Here is a 21,741-nt window from a genome sequence, read left to right as displayed (position 1 = left end):
GTGAAACATTGAACTCACACATAATAAATAGCAGAGGTAAAATTTGAAAACAGTTTCTGGAATTTTCAGGCTAGTACTCATTGTACCCTCTAGGACAAACACAAATGGTGGTAAATAGTTGTTTTTTTTAATGTGAAAATGCCCCAAACATATATCACCTTTAGTTTTATTCTACAAAACAAATTTAGCTCTTCTTTTACATCTACCCCCCACCTATTATAGGTGGACATGATTCTTGGGTAAACTCTGAAAGATAATATGAAAGAACAGGCAAACAGATTTACATCAGAAAGACAGGGCAGCTATGGGAACAAGATGCCAAGAATGTTGCTTAATCCAGCATAAAAAAAGTGACAAGGAGAGAGAGCTCAAACAGAACTAAAGCTGTCATCTAAGCAGATATGGTTGTGATTACAACCCACAGTTTTCTATACTTAATTTACTCTCGGGGATCAGCAGGGTCTATTTCTTCATTAGAGCACGTCTCAAAAAATTGTGAGCAGGTATGCCTTTTAAAGAGTATTATTCTCCAACCAGAAAAAGAAAGAGAATTTCCCTGTAGCATTTAAGCCACTCAATTACTAATAAAGGGAAAACCACCATTTCACTGAATTCCCAGTTTGACAGATCTTTGAACTTAAAAAGAGCATTAACTCCAGAGGGTTATATATTTCCTACTCTTTAGTCACATGCTAAGGTTGTGTTTTTCTTAATGCCTTTACTAATGAGATAGAATGGAAAATTTATTTTACTCTAAAATGAGAAATCAATTCAAGGTTTAAATTTCCTGACCCCTATCTTCTAAATCATTGACTATAACACTAACACAACTTCCCAGAACAATGAACTGTGAAAGTGCTGAGGTTTCCATATCATCATCTTGCCCAGATCGTTGATTTTTTAAAAGGAATCGTACAAGTCATTGCATAACGATTCGCAATGATAAAAATATCATAAGGATATTTCAGCATTCCTAGTCTAAGGACTTTTGGCTGCCTTGCAAAATCTGAAAAGTTTAAGCATAAAAGAAGACATATTCAGAGATTCACAACAAAGAAGTATAAAGGTTTTAGAACCAAATGGCATATTGTAATCAGTAGTTCAGAGGGATGAGCATGCCTGTTTAGCCCTTAAAGTGATTTGGCACTGTTGTGGTCTTTGAGTAAGAAGTTGGCCTTGAATTACACATGAACATATTTGAAGTTCACGGGACATTCACTGAAATGAAGAAACTGGGACCATAAGATCTGGATGGGAGGTAGGTGTCTACACCTACCAACCAGGACTTAACAATATGACTTACGTTTAGCTAAAGCTCAAATATTAATTTGGGGCAAAGAACTAAACTTCTGTCTGAATAACACTTTTTTCCCTAACTGTGGGCTCCAAGCTACTCTGATTGCCTTAATAATTTTCTTTTGATATGCTACATTAAAATTGAATGAGGGGGTGGCTAGGTAGCACAGCAAGTAAGAGCACTGGCCCCAGTGTCGGGATAACCTGGGGTTCAAATCCAGGCTCAGATACTTAGCACCACATCCAGAAATAACTGGCCATGTAACCTAGAGCAAGTTATTTAACCCCAACTGCTTTAAAAAAATTGAATAAGAACATATGAACCTGAAGACCATTATATCTCTGGAAGCTAAGTCATGCTAATTATTTTAACAGGGTATGGCTGATTGAATCTTCTGAGAAAAGGGGAAGGTTTGGGAAGAGCGGGCTAGGGAAAAGAAACTATAGCCTAAATAATCTCTCAAGAATGATAAAGGAAAAAAACTGGGAAGGATTCATTTCTGCCCCTATATGAAAGGAAAGAAGGAACAGAAAATACAGAATACAGGCCAGTCAAATCTACTCACCATGGTCACCCCCACTGGTGATACAGAAGCAACATAAAAGATTTCATCCAGAGCTTTATCACCAAAAATGAAGATGGATTGTCCCTATGTCGAGTGAGAAAAAAAGATGGACACCCAATATGCTCAGATGGTAGCCATATCACATAAAGACATTTGGAACAAACCACTTCTGTCCCAAGTGGGTAGAATTGGCATTCTATGAAGAATTCACAGGAGAATATAGACAAGAGTCAAATAGAATCTCAATTAATCAGTTCATTGATCCACAAGGATTTATTAAGAGCTTACTAAAAGTAAGTGTGAGATACTATGCTAAGTTTGGAGATAAAAAGATAGGAAAAACAGATCCCTAACTGAATATACTGATATACATTTGAAAGTGAATATGCATGTATTACATATCTATACATACATACATGAACATAAGAGTTATGAAAGGAAGGCAAAGAAAAGGACCATGCTAAGTGTGCAAGAAAAACTGTTAAGATTCTATTTATCGAAGAGAGGATTCTGGGAAGATGGCAGAGTAGGTCAGAAAATCCCAGATTTCCCCTCACAAACAAGACAAAATAGTGCCTATGGGTGAATGTAGAGTGGTAAAAATAAACAAGAGATGGGACAGAATAATGGTCCTCTTGGGACAACCAGAGAAAATCCAAAGAAAAATCTCAGGAACTAAATCCAGTCCCTGTGAAGTGTCAAAATCTCCAGGATAGTTCCACAGAAACCACAAGTGGCAAAAAATGTGGCTAGCCCATTTGGGAGTTAGTCTTGGCCCCCAGCCACAGGAATTTTCACTTCCCAAAAAGTTTGGAAAGGCTGTCCTCTAAGCTGGGGACAATTGAGTGTACCTCTGCTGATAAGGGACACCAGGTTCAGCTATGCTGCCAAGACACAGTCCTACTCAAGGAAGAACCAGTACATACCCCAGTTAGTGCAAAAGCAGTGGGGGCAGAACACTGGTTGCACAGTAGGGCTCCAGGCCAGAAGGAAGAACTGAAGGAAGTAGTCAGAGGCACCATTTCCCATAATGCAGGATTAGAGGTGATTGCAATAATAAGCTGCTACAAATGAAAAAAAAATACTGAGCAGGAAAAGGAGAAAGAATCTAACTATAGAAAGTTATTATGGGAACAGAGAAGACCAGGGTTCATCTTCAGAGATGAACTTAAGAAAAAAAAACAACAAAACAAACAAAAACCCGACAATGAAACACAAACATACACACACACACGTGTGCACACCTCTCCTACCCTGAAAAGTAATTTCAAATGGTCACCTGACCAAAAAGAATTCATAGAAGAACTTAAAGAAATACTTTAAAAAATAAACAAGAGATTGAAGAATTTTTTTAATAAGAACAAATGAAGAAAAACAAGAATATTAAAAAAAAGTCAACCAACTGGAAAATGAGATCCAAAATCTTAAGAAAGAAAATGACTCTTTGAAAATTATAATTGGGCAAGGAGAAGTCGATTAAGTTAGAAAAGGCCAAGAAATAATAAAACAAAACACAAAAAATGAAAAAAGAATAGAAAAAGAATGTGAAACATCTCATATGAATAACAACTGATCTGGAAAACATCAAGAAGAGAAAACAAGAATAACCAGATTATCTGAAAGCTACAATAAAAAACAAAATCTTGATACAATAATGTAAGAAATAATTAAGGGGGATTGTCCTTAAGTGTTAGAACAAGAGGGTAAAATAGAAATAGAAAACAAAAAGTCCACTGATCACCACCTAAAAGAGATCCTATGAGGAAAACCTATAGGAATATCATAGTTAAATTCCAAAACATTCAGTTCAAGGATGGAATATCATGAGCAACAGGAAAAAAATCAAATATGACAGAACCACAATTAGAATCATATAAGACCTAGCAGTGGTGACAACAAAAGGCCACAGGTCTTGGAATACTTCATCTCAAAGAGCAAAAGAACTAGAGGTATAGCAAAAAAAAATCATACCCCATAAAGTTAAGCATAATCCTGAAAAAAAGGATATTCAATGAATTATTAGACTTTCAGGATTTAAAAAAAAACTGAACTTAATAGAAAATTTGACATACAAGTTCCAAGAGAAATATAAGGTACATATCAAAGACTAATTACAAGAGACTCAATAAGGACAAAGTATTAACTTTGTATATGAGGAAATGTAAAACATATGTCTAAGATTTTTATTAGTAATTGGGTAATCCAAAATAAAGATAGGTATAGACTTGAGTATGATGTGATTCTAAAATAAAAAGTGTGTGTGTGTGTGTGTGTGTGTTTGTGTGCCTGTGTTTTGGACTGTTTTCTTTCACAACATGATTAATATGGAAATGTTTTGGACAAATGCACACGAATAAACTATATCAAATTGCCTACCTTCTTGATAAAGGGGCAGAGGAAAGAGGGAGAGAATTTGGAACTTAAATTTAAAAAAAACTGTTAAAAATGCTTTTACATGTAACTGGAAAAAAATAAAATATTTAATTTTTAAAAAATAATTAAAGTAGTATCACAGAAACCATGGATATAAGACAATCATTCTGAAGTTATGAGTTTCAGTTAGCCCTCCTTGTTCAAGGGGTTCTGCAGAGTTCCAGAGCTCAACATAACCAGCAGAATGTCATTCATAAATAGGTATAGTTGCAGGACTTTGCTCTCTAGAGAGAACTGAACCACTCACTTCTGCATTACCTGTAACCACAGCACCTCATCCTTACTCTGTCCTTTTCCCAATGAATGGCCTTAAATTTTAATGAAATCAACACTACTACTGACCCTAAAAACCTGTGTTAAAGAATGACTCTATTCTCCCCCTCACTATTTTAGCTACTCCCCAGACCATAACTCCCCTCCAAGGCCACTAATGCCTTTCATGTTTTGTATCCCTCATTAGACTTAGAAGTCCTTGAGGACAGGCACTGTCTCTTTTATATTTCTATTCTCAACACAGCATAGTGCTGGCACACAGTATAAGACCTTAATAAATTCTTTTCATTCACTGAAATAATGTAATGCATATGAAAGAAGTTAAGAATTGTGTAGTTCTATGTTGTAAGGGGTATTATCAGTATCATGTATTTTAAAATAATAAATAGGCAAATTTGAAATAATTTTAGTCATCAAAGTTCATCCCCTAAGAGTAATTTTGATATTTTTCCAATTATTTGTAATTAGTGAAATTATTTTTAATAAATTGTGTGAATTATAAGTTGTCACTATTGAACAGTTAGTCCAAATTAATTTGTTTTACTTTTTGGCTTCAAAGACATGATTTTTTAAAAATTAGAGATACAGAAGATGAAGAAAACACCATGAACATTAATCAGACTTCCTCTGAGCAACCCGGATTCTCAAAGATTCCTTCATTAATTACTAAACTTTGCTTGGTAAATACTGTTCCAGTTTCCTTTGGCCAAATACAAGCCCACTTCCCTGTGCTATTTAGATTGGGAATTATAGGGCCCCAGGGATATTCAGTGGGGAAAGATTAATATAGGCATCCTTCACTGTTCCCAATAGATTCATTTCTAAAACCTCGAGTGTGAACCACATTAAAAAAAAAAATCATACTATAAATACACCAGGGAATTCATAGGCATGCTATCATTATTCCTTTTGTAAAGGGGATACTCCCTCACATAAAGTGTTGGCTTAAATCAGAAAATTTTACATTGGTTTAGGCTCCAGTGATATTCACTGGCAAAGACACAGAATCATCCCAAGCCAAGCTACAGCATCACAGACAAACATAGGCAACCACGGACATGCCATGCTTTAACGTACTGCAAAAAGGGTCCAATTACAGTTTAAACTATTAGTGTGTTACTGATGCAGATGTTCAAAACTGAGTACTGTACCTGTAATGAGGTGAAGGGTTGCCTTTGGCTTCACAATTCAAAGTAATTTTTTTCTCCTCGGAACCAACCGGGAAAATGCTGTTGCTCGGCTCTCTAATGAACACCGGACCTTGTAAAGTAACATCACCTGTAGGTAGTACAGGGACAAACTAGGTAAATAAAGCCTGGCACTTAGTCCTAAATCCATGAATATATAATAAAATCAGTGTGTAAAATAAGCTTAAAAAATAATGGCAGCATTGGTGGAAAATAGAGGCACCTTTTATGGTATCCTAAATCTGCTTTTGTTTAGTGAGTTTAAATTACTCTTTCCCAGGTCTTTTAATCTTAGTGCATTCCCTCTGGTATTATCTCCAATTTATGCATTATATATCTTATTTATAAATAGTAATTTGAATATGGTCTCTCACTTTAGACTTTGAACTCCTTGCAAGCAAGGACTATTTTTTTGTCTTTTTTTTTTGTATCCCTATTGTTTGGTATATGCTTGGAATGTGATAAATGCTGAATAATAAATGCTTGCAGACTTAACTTTTAATAACAAATCAATATTAGTAAGATGGAAAGAGGACCGGTTGAAAAAATCAACATAATAATCCAGGCATTCATATTTCCTTATCAACAAAACAGTAGTAACCTCTTTTTCAACATGATTCAAAACAGGCAAGTTTTTATTGAAGAATAAACTATTAGAAGAGATATTTCCTGTCAAAGCACTCCATGTAAAACTGAAGTTTGAAAGCCACCGAATGACCACATTTAATCCTACTCATAAAAGCTGCCACTGTCGAAGGATGTAATTCGGCAAGTTGACGATGTTGTTTTGCCATCTTTGAAATGAAAGCACTAAACAATCGATGGAATCTTTACTTTATAACTGGTAACCTTAAGCTGAGACTACAGCTCCTGGTTTTTGATATTTGCCAAGTTGTCATGCTGATGTAGGAGAGCTGGCATGGTCAGGCTAAAGGAAGACTTTGGTATTCGTGCAGAGGAACACAGGACCTCTGCTGTACAAATTACAAAAGCAAAGACACCACACCCTGCCATATGCTAGCTCCCTCAAATTTCTAAACATACTGGAGGTCAGTTTATAAAACGAACAAATTTAGAATGGAAACGCTAGCTCTCCAGTATTTTTTTTTTTTTGCAGCCCCATGCCTAGGACATAATAGGCACATAATGTATGCTTATTGATTGTTTGGAATCAGAGAACCTAGGTTGAAATCATGTCTCTGATGCCTGTATGAATAAGGACAAGTCATGGCATCTTCCTGTCATGGCATCTTCCTCGAACTCAGCTCCTTCATCTGTAACAAAAGTTAGTTAGACGAGATATCCCTCCACTTCTAGGTCTATGCTCCAATGACTCTATGATCCAACAAAGACAATTATTCATATTTATATATCTGATGAGCACTGGGTAACTTATGAGGAGTTCTTGCAGAAAACAGAAGAAAGAGATCAAGAAAAAGAATTTAAAAAAATTCATTGTTATTTAAAATAGGAGACACAAAGGACTAACAAGGTTCTAGCTCTTTCACATTTAGGAAAAGACAGTGGGATACATCAATTGCAGGCTGATCTTGGGAGTTAGGAAGATATGGGTTTAAATCCATCTGATGTATGCTAATTGAGTAACCTTAGGCAAATCACTTGTATTCAGTTTAATTTAATTCAATTTGATAAACATTTATTAAGTGCCTAAGATATGAATGTGCCATACATTGTGTTAAATCTTGGAGACAAAAAAAGAGGCAAAAGATAGTTCCTGCCTTCAAGGAGCATGCAATTTAATTGGGTCTCTATTTCTTCACCAGAAAAGGGAGAAGGTGGACTAAATTGATTCTGAGGTCTAAACCTATGATCATATGAACCTCTAAGTGCCCCCAGGGAACTCTGAAACATAGCTACTAAGTTACTGGTGGAGACAATACCAAAGTTGAAGTTTCCTATGACTCAAGACACCGATCCTTCTGATTTACATATTCACACTCCTATAAATTTTAAGTAATAATTTTCCTAGAAATACAGGCTTTATGTCCTCTCCTTCAATCTCTCTGGAATCTGGAAGCAAAACCTGGAATCTGTTATAAGCTTTGCTTACAAGCTAAATACAGTCCCAAAGGAAAGATTCATCATTAGATCTTTGTAACGTATTTAGTTTCCCAAAGAAGAGAATGTGGAAGGAAAGTATTTCTAGATTTTATACCTGTACCTTTAATTGAAATGAACCAACTCTGACATCTCTCAACAAGTTTTCTGAATCAACAAACTCACTGAAAAACAACCATTTTGTCAATAAAATTCCTTTCAGTTCAATAACAGAGCATCCCTGGTCACTACTTGGAATTTCTTCCTCTTCTGGACCTTTTGATAAGGAGTATAAAAGTTTTGGAAATACCTTGTTATTTTGTGTAACATTTTTCTTCTAAACTCAATGTTCTTTATATGATTTATCTTTTTAATTTTTATTTTATTTATTAGTTATGCATCAACTTTTCTCTGACAAGTTTATGGTGTACTATATAGAATTTCCAACATGAAAAAATTTAGTACAGCATTATTATGATGCTGTAGGGAAGTAGAGGAGAAACTAAAAGAAAAAGAAAAAAAGGAGAAGGAATAGGAAAAAGTAGCTTTACAATTAACTTCAAGAAAAGATATTAGTAAATACTTAGAATTACCCTTTCATTTTACAGGTGAAAAAGCTGAGCCTGAGGTCATTCTGGGAGCCAAGCTAGGTTTGAACACAGGTCCACTGATTTCAAAACTTCTGCTTTCTGCATTGCATTGATTATATAGGGCAGCAGACCTATTGTGTGTATTGGGGGAGGGGGAAAGTGAAAGGAGAGAAGTAGAAAAAAATAACATAGTATGGTAAATTTTCGGTAAATAAATTAAGTAGTAGCTGTTATATGCAGCTAGGTGGTTAGAAGGATTGAGTATTATGTCTGGAGATTGATTTGGGTACAAATCCTGACTCAAGACACATATTAGCTGTGTGAATTTAGGTAAGTCACTTAACCTCAGTCTGCCTCAGTTCTCTCATCTGTAAAATGGGGATAATAATAGCACCTATCTCACAGTGTAGTTCTGAGCATCAAATATGCAGGAAGAGCTTTGTAAACTTTAAAGTTTTACATAAATGCTAGCTATTAAATGACAAGGCTTTAAATCAAAATTTATTACCTGTAAGATTACAGGCAAGATTCTTTCATCTATGTAAACCTTGGTTTCTTCATCTTTGGAGTAGCAAGAATAACACTGAATAATAATGCCTTCTTACATCACAGTGTTATTGTGAAGAAAGTACTCTGGAAATCGTGAAGGGCTTTGCTATTCTAATTATGATAATTATTGTAATGAATCCAGGGAGCATTTTTTTCATTATTTAGATTAAATAACAATGTTTAACAGTAAAAATAACTCAGCTGAATAAAGACATGTCTCCTTTAGTAAGGATCTAATCTCAAAATGCAGATGGCTAAATTATTCACGTAGGTACAAATAACATAAACGAATAATTTCATTTATACTCTCTTTTGCATCAGGTAGGAACAACTGTATCTATTTTAGAGAAAGCAGCTGATGATATCACAGAACTATTAATAAGATTTAAGGATTTGTGAGAGGTTAGCTGACTGAGAATAGGCATTTTGAAACTCAGATTTAATACTTTGAATATCACAGGGAAATTCATATGCTTTGGAGAAAAAAAAAGAAGAAAAGCATTTACACAGAACAGAGTCTTCTTTATTTTTTCCTAAGGTCTCCTTTTAGATCAGGTTAAGAGAACAGAGGACAAAAATCATTGTTCTTGGATTATTTTGGTGTTCCTGAATCAAGGAAATTTATATAACCCATATTCCCATCAGCCCCAGATTTCACCAGGCTGTCTGACCTGCAAAATGTACAAATGACTCTCAGAGTCTGTAGATGTTAGGGATGAAAGAGCTCAGTTAACTTCTTTATGGAGACTTTCGATGTAAATCAGAGGATAGAGACCATGCCTTAAAAGCAAATATGATTCAGGTTTGAGTCCCACTTCTGACACCATCAATAAGTCAAGGAACATCGTGCCTATTATGTGCCAGACACTATGTAAAATAAGGGTAAAACAGTTACCCTGTGTTTCCCTGATAATAAGACCTATCCCGAAAATAAGCCCTCCCCTTACTGTGTAAGATTCCTCTAAAATAAGCCCTCCCCCGAAAATAAGCCCTATTGAGATTGCTACTGTAGTGAAGGTGATCCCCTGCGCTACACACTACATTAGGGTACCCTCTGTATGCACCGTCCCCCCCCCCGGTGAAACGCACGCTGCGCCCCGAGCCGCATCCAATCAGAGCTGCAGCAGTGAGCGTGTCATCCTGTTCTTCCCCAGTGATTTGCTTATTGAATAAAGGTACATTTTTTTGTTCACATTTACCTGTTTATTAAAATTGCTGTCAATGTTCATTAAAATAAGCCCTCCCCTGAAAATAAGCCCTCTGGTGTTTTTCTGTCCAAAAAATTAATAAGACAGTGTCTTATTATCGGGGAAACATGGTACTTTCAAGGAGCTCATATTCCTGGTGGGGTTGGGGGATGGGAGTCAAATATGTACAAATAAGATAAAGACAGAATAAATCGCAGAATTTTTTTTTAGACAGGGGGAAAGCACTAAGATTAGGGAACTGGAAAGGAAAAGGGTTCTTTTTGAAGGAAGGTCTTGAGCTGAGATTTGAAGAAAAGAAGGAAGCCAAGTGGTAGACACTTTCAGGCAGTCACTGCCTGGCTAAGTCACTTAGCCTCTCTATGTCCCCAAGCAACTCTCCAAGATTATAAAAGTCAGAGCAGTTTCAGATCTTTATTAGTAAAGGTAGATTCTTCATTGGCAGTTCCCTATAGTGACAAAATCACAGGTTAGGTATAGAAAAGTCCCAATGAAATAAAGTGATTACTTATAGGAACTACAGCTACTCTTAAGAGAAGGCTGGAAATTGAATGCAGTTTCCAGACTTTCTAATCATTTCTCTTTTCATTTGACTACATGAATTTTTAACCAGGGATTATTTTTCACCAAGGGCAAAAATAGTTGGGATCAGGGTGGTGCAGTCTTAGAAACAGTCCAACTGCATGCAAAATTGTGTATACATTGAGAGAGGGAATTGAACCCTTCCTTCCAAAAGGCCAGGAGTGCTGAGATACAGAGACAATGGTGACCACGGGAATGGAACATCCTCTTTAGAAGTTGGTACACAGGATCAAAGCCCCCTTCATGCAAGTTTTGTTACAACCTTGGTTTTCAGTGACTTTCCTTAGCACTCCATTCATATTGACATAAAACATGGTTTATAATCTGAGGTTAAAAATCACCTTGCTTAGCTTATAAGACAACTCCAAAAGACTCATGATGGAAAGGACTATGCACATCCAGAGAAAGAATTACAGAGTATGAATGCAGACTGAAGCAAACTACTGCTCTCTCTTTTGTTTTGTTTTGTTTCTTCTTTCTCATTGAATTGGTTATAATCCTTCTTTACAACTTGAATAATGTTTAATGTGAAGGTATTTGTAGAACCTATATCAGATTGCATGCTACTATGTGGGGGGAGGGGGGGATCAGAGGGAAAGGGGGTAAATTTGGAACATAAAAACTTGAGGAACTGAATGTTGTAAACTAAAAGTAAATAAATATTTTAAAAAAAAATCACATTGCTTGGGGCGGCCAGGTAGCACAGAGAGTAAGAGCACTGGCTCCAGTGTTGGAATGACCTGGAGATCAAATCCCCGGCTCAGACACTTAGCACCCACCCAGAAACACCTGGCTGTGTAACCTTGAGCAAGTTACTTAACCCCAATTGCTTAGGGGTGGCCAGATGGCTCAGCGAGTAAGAGCACTGGCTCCAGTGTCGGGATGACCTGGATCAAATTCAGGCTCAGATACTCAGCACCACACCCAGAAATAACTGGCTGTGTAACCTTGAGCAAGTTATTTAACCCCGAATGCTTTAAAAAAAAATCACATTGCTTACAATAATTTCAGTAATAACTAAATACTATTGACTATATTGAATATTGGTAAAACTCAAGCTCCATGTCCTGGGACTGATCCTACAAAAGGGAGTAGCCTACAATCTAGCAATATAGCTTTCCCTGGTTGCAAATAACTTTTTAAAGAAAAGCTATCAATTAGTAATCAGAAGTGACAGGTTTGTTTAGTGTTCATTTTCACAAAATACATAAAACCAACTTTGGATTATGTTACCAGAATTAGAAAGTATGAAGATAGATATTTAGGTTTAAAACATGAACTGACCCATAAGAATAACTTAATAACATACATTCAGATTCTTTTTTTCTGATCTGTGGGAGAGGATCTCTATTTTTTTTTTCCTTAAGAAGACAGAATTGACCTATTTAGGAACATCACATAAGTTATCCATACTGAAAGAAATACCACTTGAGAGCCTAATAAGAAAACCTTGTATCTTGCATAACTAAATGGAGTCTACATAACATTTAGATGAATGCTAAACTTTACTTTTTGTGACAGGAACCTTTTTTTTTTTGGAAAGGCCAGTTCCAAAAAAAAAAAAAGGTATATAACATTTCCAAACAAGACTGATAAGTCCCCAAATCCAATTCCTGAGGTATATTTTTTTTAAACACCCACAGGCTACTAAGAAAAGCTGCCTTTGTGTGTAAGTACAAGCTTTATGAGCTCCTAAGGTAATGTCACTGTAAGAGATCAAGCCGTGGCAGATCAATTCTAATGGCCGCTCTCTATACAATTTTTATGAAGACTGACGATGAAAAATAGATAAGGGAGCCTGGCAGTTGCATTACTTTGCCAAACAGAAATGATTTACCCAAAAGAGGGACAGAGTTTCCTCTGAGTAAGGGAGGGAGGAAGTAAAGAGCATTCCCCAGTTCATTCTCCCTTCCAGATGCTCCTCTTGGAAGGAGGATTTACATAAAACATAATATTTGTGAAGCATGAATGAATCTACTATAAAGGCAGGCAGAGGGGGTCTTCTCTGAAAAAATGAAAGTAAGTTGGGTTAGTCAGGAAACATTCAAGGCGTGGAATAGTGCAAAAGTAATGAAATCTCAGCACAAGAGTCAGTCATGAAAAATTGAAAACCAAAGGCCAATGGACACATACCACCAACTCCACTGCCCAGAAAATGGATTAAAATTTTTGGTGCCATGGGGATCCTTTATTGACAATCTTGCTTTCAAAGAAGAGATTATAAAGGCACTCATATACGTGCAGAGAGAACATTTTCTTTATTGTATCTGTAACTAAGACGAGAAGAAAATCCACCTCAGAGGAGAGAGGTGGTGAAATTACAAAATCATGAGAAGGCAGTTGAGGAGGTATGCAAATGCAGCTAAGGAAAAGGCAAGATTATGATGGGGTTAAAAACAAAAGTGAACCAGGTGTGTATTCTCTCAGTTTTTGATGGTTGGATTTACATGCTTGGAAATATTACCAAGGAATTAGTTTAAAACTTGGCTCCCACATAAGCTGGCAAATGGTATATAGTTTCAGTAAAAGACAATAAACTATTAAAAACAAAAAGAAACTAAATCTTCTTAAGTTGCTAAATTATCTGAGTAATTAATAGTTTTTCCCCCCTGAATCGGTGACTTCATCAACATGGTAGGAGAACTCTCCCCTGCAAGGCAGATTGCAACTTTCTGATACCTTACTAGATAAAATCACAGTAAAACAGCTTTTATAGGGAAAGGTATATTTGGCATTTGGGCCATGTGGCCAGCCTATTAGAGTTCTTGACTTGAAATCTTGACAGTTCACTTCAAGAAAAAAACCTCATTGTCTATAACTTATCATGTCACAATTTCCAGAATCTTCCTAATATAATTCAAATCAGTTTTCCGGAATAGTGCTGGTATACTATATTTCATAGGCATACAACAATGAAGTCAGCACAAAGAGACCTTCAGTCTGGTAAGCAGCCTAATACCTCTTCTCTCTTGACAGTTTCTTTCAGCCTCTCAAGTGCCGAGTTAGTTCTATAACAACGTGTACATCAACTTCATCATTTATGTGGAATGCCAAATATATGTTTGCTAAAAGACTATTTCATGGAGAACTAGAACAAGGCAAGTACTCACACAGAAGTCAGAAGAAGTGATACAAGGACATTCTCAAGGTCTCTCCAAAGAACTTTGTATCAGTTGTGAGACCTGGGAGATGCTTGTCCAAATCAAAGAAGGCACTGTGCTCTACGAGCAAAGCATAATCATAAAATTTGCAAATCAAGAGACATCCCCATCACAAATGTTCAAACCTCTATTGTGCCTGTCCTGTGGTAGAGCCTTTCAAGATCTTTTTGAACTGATCAGCCACAGCTGGACATACTGTGTCTTGACCCCAACACTGTGAAGTCATTGGTCCTCTTTGAATACAAAGGAAAAACATCTACATAAAACATATTTAGTTGCCTAAACACAAAGAGATTAAGTGATTTTCCCTGGTTGAACAACTAGTAAGTGTCAGAGGAGACAGTTAAATGTATATCATCCTGTTTCTAAGTCCAGCACTAAATCTACTCTGCAACCCTAACTCTGTTCCTTCCATATACAATACTTCACAGGATCTCAGAATTCCACAGTTGGGAAGGACTTCAGTGATATCCATTACAAACTATCCCACCAAAAAAAATCCCTAATAAAACATGAAAGATATGGGCTTGAAGAAACCCTAATGTAGCTCATTCTGCCTATGTGCAACTCTTGTTTTTTAGTAACATTTTGTTTTTTGTTCCCCAATTGATAAATGGTCAAAAGATATGAACAGGCAGTTTTCAGAGAAAAAAATTAAAGATATCTATAAGCACATGAAGAAATACTCTAAATCACTATTGATTACAGAAATGCAAATCAAAACAACTTTGAGGTACCACATCTCACCAGTCAGATTGGCTAAGATGACAAAACAGGAAAATGACAAATGCTGGAGAGGATGTGGGCAAATTGAAACACTAATGCATTGCTGGTGGAGTTGTGAACTGATCCAGCCTTTCTGGAGAGCAATCTGGATTTATACCCAAAGGGCTATAAACAATTTCATACCCTTTGACCCAGCAATACCACTTCTAGGGTTATATCCCAAAGAAATCATAGAAGTGGGAGATAGACCCATATGTACAAAAATATTTATAGAAGCTCTTTTTGTGGTAGCAAAGAATTGGAAATTAAGGCGGTGCCCATCAATTGGGGAATGGCTGAACAAGTTGTGGTATATGCATGTTATGGAATACTACTGTGCTATATAAGAAACAAGGAACAGATGGACTTCATATTTACCTGGAGAGGCTTATACGAATTAATGCTAAGTGAGAAGAGTAGAACCAGGAGAAATTTGTACACAATTACAGACACAACGTATATGTGATGACCAGCTTTGATAGAGTGGACTCTTCTCAGCAATGCAGTGATATAAGTCAATCCCAAAAGACTCATGATGGAGAGAGATGTCTACATCCAGAGAAAGAACTAGAAAGAACTGAGTTTATATTGAAGCAAACTACCTGATCTTTTTCCTTTTCTTGTTTGGTTTTATGTCCTCTTTACCATTGTTCATTCCATCTGATACAATCCTTCTTTATAACCTGACTAATGTCTAATGTGCAAGTATTTAAAGATCCTATACTTCACTGAAAGTAAAACTCAAGGAATTGTGGAATTGAATCTTGTAAACTAAAAGTAAACAAACAAATTAATAAAGATTATCTAAAGACAAAAAAAAAAAGATTTTTTCTTTTGGTTTATTTGTTTGTCTGTTTTCTTGACATGAACCTCTGCAAATTCCACCCTTGCTTCTAGTCCAGTCTTCTGGGATCAATTGGAAATCTAATTCCACTTAAGCTCTACAGTCTTTTTTTTAAATACATTTGACAGTTAGGCCCAGATTCTTCTCTTCTTTAATTTAAACATCCTCAATTCCTTCATATGGTTCTCATGTCCATTCAATTATGAAATAAACCATCATATATTAACCACTTGTTATGTGCCAGGTAATGAATGTATGAAGCACTGAGGATCCAAATAAAAAGAATGAAGCAATTCCAATTCCCCAATGAGCTTACATTCTAACGTGGGAGATAAGAAATATGGACAGAAGAAACCGCACAATGTAAATATAGTTTATCAGTCCATGGATGCATATACATATGTATGTCTATAAATATACAAAAGAAGAAAGAGGATGAGGATTTAGTACTTACTCTGTTTCGGACACTAAGAACTTTACAAATTTCTCATTTGATGTTCGCAACAATTCTGAGATGCAGGTATTATAATTATTCCTATGTTATAGTTGATTAAACTATATTAGCAGACAGAGGGTCTGGTGCCTGTGGTCACACAGCTATTAAGTGTCTGAGCCAGATGTGAGCTCAGGTCTTCCTGACTCCAACCTTGGTGTGCTCTTCACTAGGCCAACCAAACTGCCTCCATAAATACAAAAACTATGAGAGGTAGGGTACTAGCGATGGGGAATGGGGAGAGGTTAGGAAAATAAAATCTAAACCAAGGACTTAAGGCACCAGCCTTACTGGCCCCCTCTGGATGTTCTCCAAACTCTCACTGTATATCCCTCAATCCATAACTGATCATGACATTCCAAATGTGGTCTGACCAGGGATGAGGGAAGTATCAGAATTATATAGGAAGCTATACTCCTTGCTGCTATAAACTTCATTTAGAGTTTACAGGTAGATGGCTCAGTGGATAAGAGTACTGACCTTGGAGTCAGGAAGAACTGAGTTCAAATATGATACCAGACATATCAGCTCTGTGACCTTGGGCAAGTCACTTAACCTCTGTCTGCTTCAGTTTCCTCAATTGTAAAATGGGGATAATAATCACACCTACTGCCCGGGGTTGTTGTGAGGATCAAATGAGATATCTGTAAAATGTTAGTGTCTGGCACATGATAGGTACTATATAAATGCTAGTTATTAAATTCCTAGAGGTAAACTTAAGTGTCCAAGAGTCTGCTTTACACATTTCAAACTTTCTTTTGTAGTATCCATGCTGACTCAAAAGCATCTGTTAATGGTTGAAATGCCTCATACAGAGAAATCTATAAGAAGCCAGTCTTTGCACAAAGATGAATTTACAGGCAGGCAGTGTCGTCTAATGGGTAGAGTGCTGGACTTGGAGTCAGGAAAACCTTGGTATGTGATCGTGGGAAAGTAGTTTAAATTCACTGAGCCCCAGTTTTCTCATATTTAAAAAGAGCCAATCAGGCCAAATTGCCTGTGAGGTCCCTTCCATCCCTAGAACCACAACCCTATGACTTAGAATTGAGCCAAATAATTGCAGGGGTGCTTCCTGGGTTGCTCATTCCTTCCTCTTAAGAATTTTATAAGAAGACTATTTTTTGAATTATTTAAAAATTATTTCAAGTTACCTGAAATTCTAACTTAATAATGAATGGTTAGGCAGGAGAAACTTCAGCATCAATTGGAAAAGAATCCAGAATAGAGGACTTAAGATGGATTCTTTCTGATATAACAAAATGATCTCATAGTATTTAATATTTACATGTAAATGCATCCCATTGTCTTCTTCTAAATGTTTATTCTAGGGCTTTTGAACCTCCTTGACACCCACTGCTAATTCCTTAATGATGCTTAGGTGTTTTTTGCCAGATGCTTTCAAGGCCACTCTTTTGAAAGAAGTTAGGAGATTACACTAGCTCTTCATGGGACTCCGACAATACTCAGGAGAGAACATAATCGATACAGGTCCATTTACTTACAAAAGGAAAACTCTTACATTTCCCCTTCTATTATATACAACGTCTACACTCTGTGCGTATGTGTTCAAAATCTGTCATGTTGAAAAGTTCTTATAAATAGCACTGAGCTGATTTCATTAGTCGTACCTTTAAAAGCCAGCTTCTCCTATGCAGGTTTCAAGTATTTTAATGGGAATTATCACATCTACAATTCAAGCTTTTTTGACAAACAAAAGTAGGTCAAGGTTTCTCCATATAGCATTGATTCATCCCAAAGATGCCCATGACTGGGATGAAATGTTAGAAATTGAATTTTAGGTAAAGACTGGCATTTCTCTACACAAAGATAATTAAATCTTGAGTTACAAGTACAGCGAAATGTGCTCTGATCAAGTCATTCATAGATAACCACTGAGTATCTGCTCCAAAAGGCAGGATGCTAGGCCAGGTTTTGGAAGATAAAATGTGAGACCTGGACTTTGGCAACAAGTGGCAAACAGGAGTGAAAGTATAAGCCATAGGAACAAGAAAAGTTAAAGCAATAGAAGTAAAACACAACAGTTGCATCATGAGAGGTTGTTTGGAATAGAGAATAGTGCCAGGGCCGTGGGGAAGTTATGGAGTCGAGGCCATATGTGACCCTCTAGGTTCTCAAGTGCAGCCCTTTGACTAAATCCACTGGATTCACATGTGGCCTCACGCTGGGATAGTCACTGGAGTTAGAATCAGGGAAACCTACATTCATATCTCACTGCATTCTTTTACTCATTGTGAGTAATTCACTCAACCTCTTCTCATTTTCCTCTTTCGTAAAATAGGGATAATACTGGTATCTATCTCACTGAATTGTTGGGAAGATCAAATGATTTCATAAATGTAAAGCACTTTGCCAACCTTAACATGCTAGAGAAATGCCAATTCTCAGGAATAATATTACAATGATAACACAAACATCCCAAGGCACTACATTACATATCACCCAAATGAGTTTCAGAAACAAAAGGGGAGGCAGTGATCATTGTGGACCCAAAAGCGTTTTCCAAGAAGGAAGAATGGGCATTGTCTGGAAGAATGGGTAGGATTTTAAAAAGCAGAGAAGTAGAGGAAGGATCTTTCACCTCCAAGCTTTTGCACATGCCATGTTCCATGTCTAAAGTGCACCCCCCTCCTCACTATCACCTCTTTAAAAACCAACATTCATTGGACTCTCATTTCAGGCATCACCACCTCTATGAGGCCTTTCCTTATCACTAGTTTTGAGTGTTCTTAAATTATTTTGTATTCAGTCATCTGTACACATGTTTACAATGACTGCATCTATGTGGATAAGTCAAAAGTGAACATTGTAACATTACCAAGAACAAGCATGGCTGCAAAGAAGAGAAATGAGAGGACATTACCCTTCACCCTTTTGCCGAGGTGGAAGGTCCATGCATGTGGTACATTGCTCATATTTTCAAACATTTTCTTTTTTTTAAATTTTTTGGCCTTTATTAATTTGTTTGTTTACTTTTAGTTTACAGGATTCAATTCCACAATTCCTTGAGTTTCAAATTTTCTACCCCTCCCTTCCCCGCCCCATGGCAGCATACAATTAAGGTATACCATCTGCAAATAGTTTCACGTTAGACATTAGATTTTCAAACATTTTCAATGCATTGGTCAGTTATACTGACTTTTCTCCCTCTTCTTTTTTTTAAATTTTTCTTCAATAATATTGTTTGTTACATGGCATGAGTCTCTGGGAGTAAGAAAAATACTTGGAGAAATTAAGGTGACATCAAGAAAATTTTATTACAAATAATTCTAGAAATATAAAGAAAAGTAACTATCTCTGAAGTTCCTGCTCATGCTCCTCACATTGACAAAATTCACCAAAAAAATTAAATGACAAATGTTGGAGGGCCTATGGGGAAAGTAGATACATTGATGGACTGTTGGTAGGGCTATGAACTGCTACATCCATTCTAGAACACAATTTGGAATCATGCTCCACAAATCCCAAAATTGTATTTGCACTTTAACCCTGCAATAATTCAACTGGGTCTATGTCCCAAAGAAAAAGGAAAAGGGTTCATAAATACAAAAATATTTATAGCAGCTCTTTTTTTGCAGTAGCAAAGACCTGGAGACTAAGGTAGCCCACATAAATTGAGGAATGGATAAATAAATAATGATATACAAGTGAGTAGACAAATAATGGTATATGAATGTAATTTATTATTATAGAGGAAAAAGAAATGATGACAGTGATGATTTCAGATTAAGAAGGTATAAATTCATGCAGAGTAAAGTGGATAGAATTGGGTGAATAACATATAACGTAACGAAAACATTATAAATACAGACAACTTTATGGACTTAAGAACACTGATCAATGGGATGGCCAATTATGATTGGAGAACATCCACGATGAGCTATGGTACTGATTTCTGACAGGGGAAAAGATTCAAGACAAAGAATGAGACACATTTTTGGTCTGATGTGTGCATTGCTTTACTTCACTATGCTTATTTATTATGGAGATTTTTTTTCCTTTTCAAATAGATGGGGGGGGTAAAAGGGAGAAAAAATAAATACTCGCTCAATGAAAAATAAAATAAATTATAAAACAAAGACATTCTAGGTTCTTTAAAGCTTTTTTTAAGAACTTAATCTAGATAGTATTTCCATGAATGACAAAGCAAAAGAAAATGAAATCTTTTGAGTAAAATCATATTTTTGCATTTTTTTGCAATTATTCTCAAGTCTTCATTGAGTCCAAACATAGTATATTTTTAAAAACTGAATGCTTTGATACAATCTACCACCACCACCACATTTTGCTAGGCATAGAGATTCTACTCAGGATCTGTACTTGAAGTATGCTCTCTCTCCCATTTACTGAAAAATCATTTCCCATCTTATTCTACAAAACAATCAACAAATTATCCTTGAAATATCTGGTTTTTTGGGGGGGTTCACTACAACTCTGTCAATTGTATGACCATATGAAAATCATCTCAGAAATCCTGCCTGTTCCATTTCACTTGCTGTCATCAATTCATATTCTTGACATATGTGATCATTCTCATAAAGTTTTTATAAATAAAAAAGAGGCACATATTTTGACACTAGCTAATGTTTTTGCAGTCACCTATTTTTGTTAGTAATTCCACAGATTCATATTCTTATGAACATCATGGCAAGCAAATGCTTGGCCTTCTTGAAGTCTATGCCAATGGACGAGGAGAGTTATGGGTTCTATCATACAGGAAAGCTATTGATTTCAGTCCTAGAATTTGACTGTATCTGTGTTCCAAGTTCCAGTCTAGCTAAATACAGAGTTGTTCACTACCAGGAACCTAACTATTTACTTGGTCATGAAGTCTTTGCTCAATGGATATCCATACAACTAAATAAGTACAAAGTGGCCCCTAGTCCTGCATAGCTGCCTTCCTTGCAGTAATAGTGGGAGAGTAACGTGAAAGGAAATACACACACGATCTATACAAGAATCTTTCCCAAATACATGTAGTTGGGAAGATCATGGCCCTGGAATCAGGAAGGATTGGAATTTAATCCCTCCTCTGACACTTAGTAGCTGTGTGCTCATGGTCATCTACCTGCCTGGGCAGCTTCCTCATCTGTAAAATGAGGGAGTTAAAAGTAGATAGTCTCCAAGGTGCTTTCCAGCTCTTACTCATAGCTTAGCTTAGTTAATACTCATTTCAATCTTTTAACATTATCTCATTGAGACTTATAATAATTTATGTGGGAGAATAGGAACAAAATGATGACTTGCTTCATGAGGCACCCACATACATACCATATGAAAGGAAATGGGCTGAAAACACCCCCTCCTTGGGGTAGTGCTTATTCTGATGGTGGTTCCAGACATAGGTCTCAGAGGGGATGATGTCTGATATGAGTACTTATTTAGAAATTCCATACCTAGGACAATGGTCTGAACAAGCTGTAATTTCTGTCTTATTTTTTTTTATTTGGACCTTTGTAACTCCCATTACATCAGCTAACAATGTGAGCCAATCCTTGAAACAAGTATTTACTTTTGGCCCTATCTTCAAATAATTATTCACCAACACAGTATCAATGGAAAGCTCAAAAAAACATCAGGAAAGGGCTTTCAAAAACCTCATGAGGCAAGAAAACACATTAGGTCCTTTTATTCTCTTGCTTGCTGAATGCTTATTTTCTTTCTTCTCCCACAAAAGAAATAATGGTCATAGCACTAGAGTATTCTCCATTTGCTCAGCTG

The 21,741-nt window shown here is 36.3% G+C and overlaps 1 protein-coding gene across 2 annotated transcripts in view; it reads right to left on the bottom strand.

Annotated features, from left to right (window-relative positions):
• Nucleotides 1–21,741, bottom strand: part of CNTN3 (contactin 3) — a 449,736-nt gene that overhangs the window by 264,144 nt on the left and 163,851 nt on the right. Inside the window, exon 3 of one of the 2 annotated variants that reach the window (XM_069084081.1) lies at nt 5,720–5,846. The exons of the other annotated variant lie outside the window; for it this stretch is intronic. Within the exon in view, the coding sequence (XP_068940182.1) occupies nt 5,720–5,846 (127 nt within the window). The remainder of the gene's footprint in view (nt 1–5,719; nt 5,847–21,741) is intronic. 2 annotated transcript variants of the gene reach the window in all.

The sequence above is a fragment of the Petaurus breviceps genome, unplaced genomic scaffold, assembly GCF_028583685.1.
Source record: "Petaurus breviceps papuanus isolate PSGF00001 unplaced genomic scaffold, PetGlider_PUasm1.0 174, whole genome shotgun sequence".
Lineage (NCBI taxonomy): Eukaryota > Metazoa > Chordata > Mammalia > Diprotodontia > Petauridae > Petaurus > Petaurus breviceps.
The sequence above is the reverse complement of the archived record's forward strand: the minus strand, read 5'-3'. Positions and strand labels throughout refer to the sequence as shown.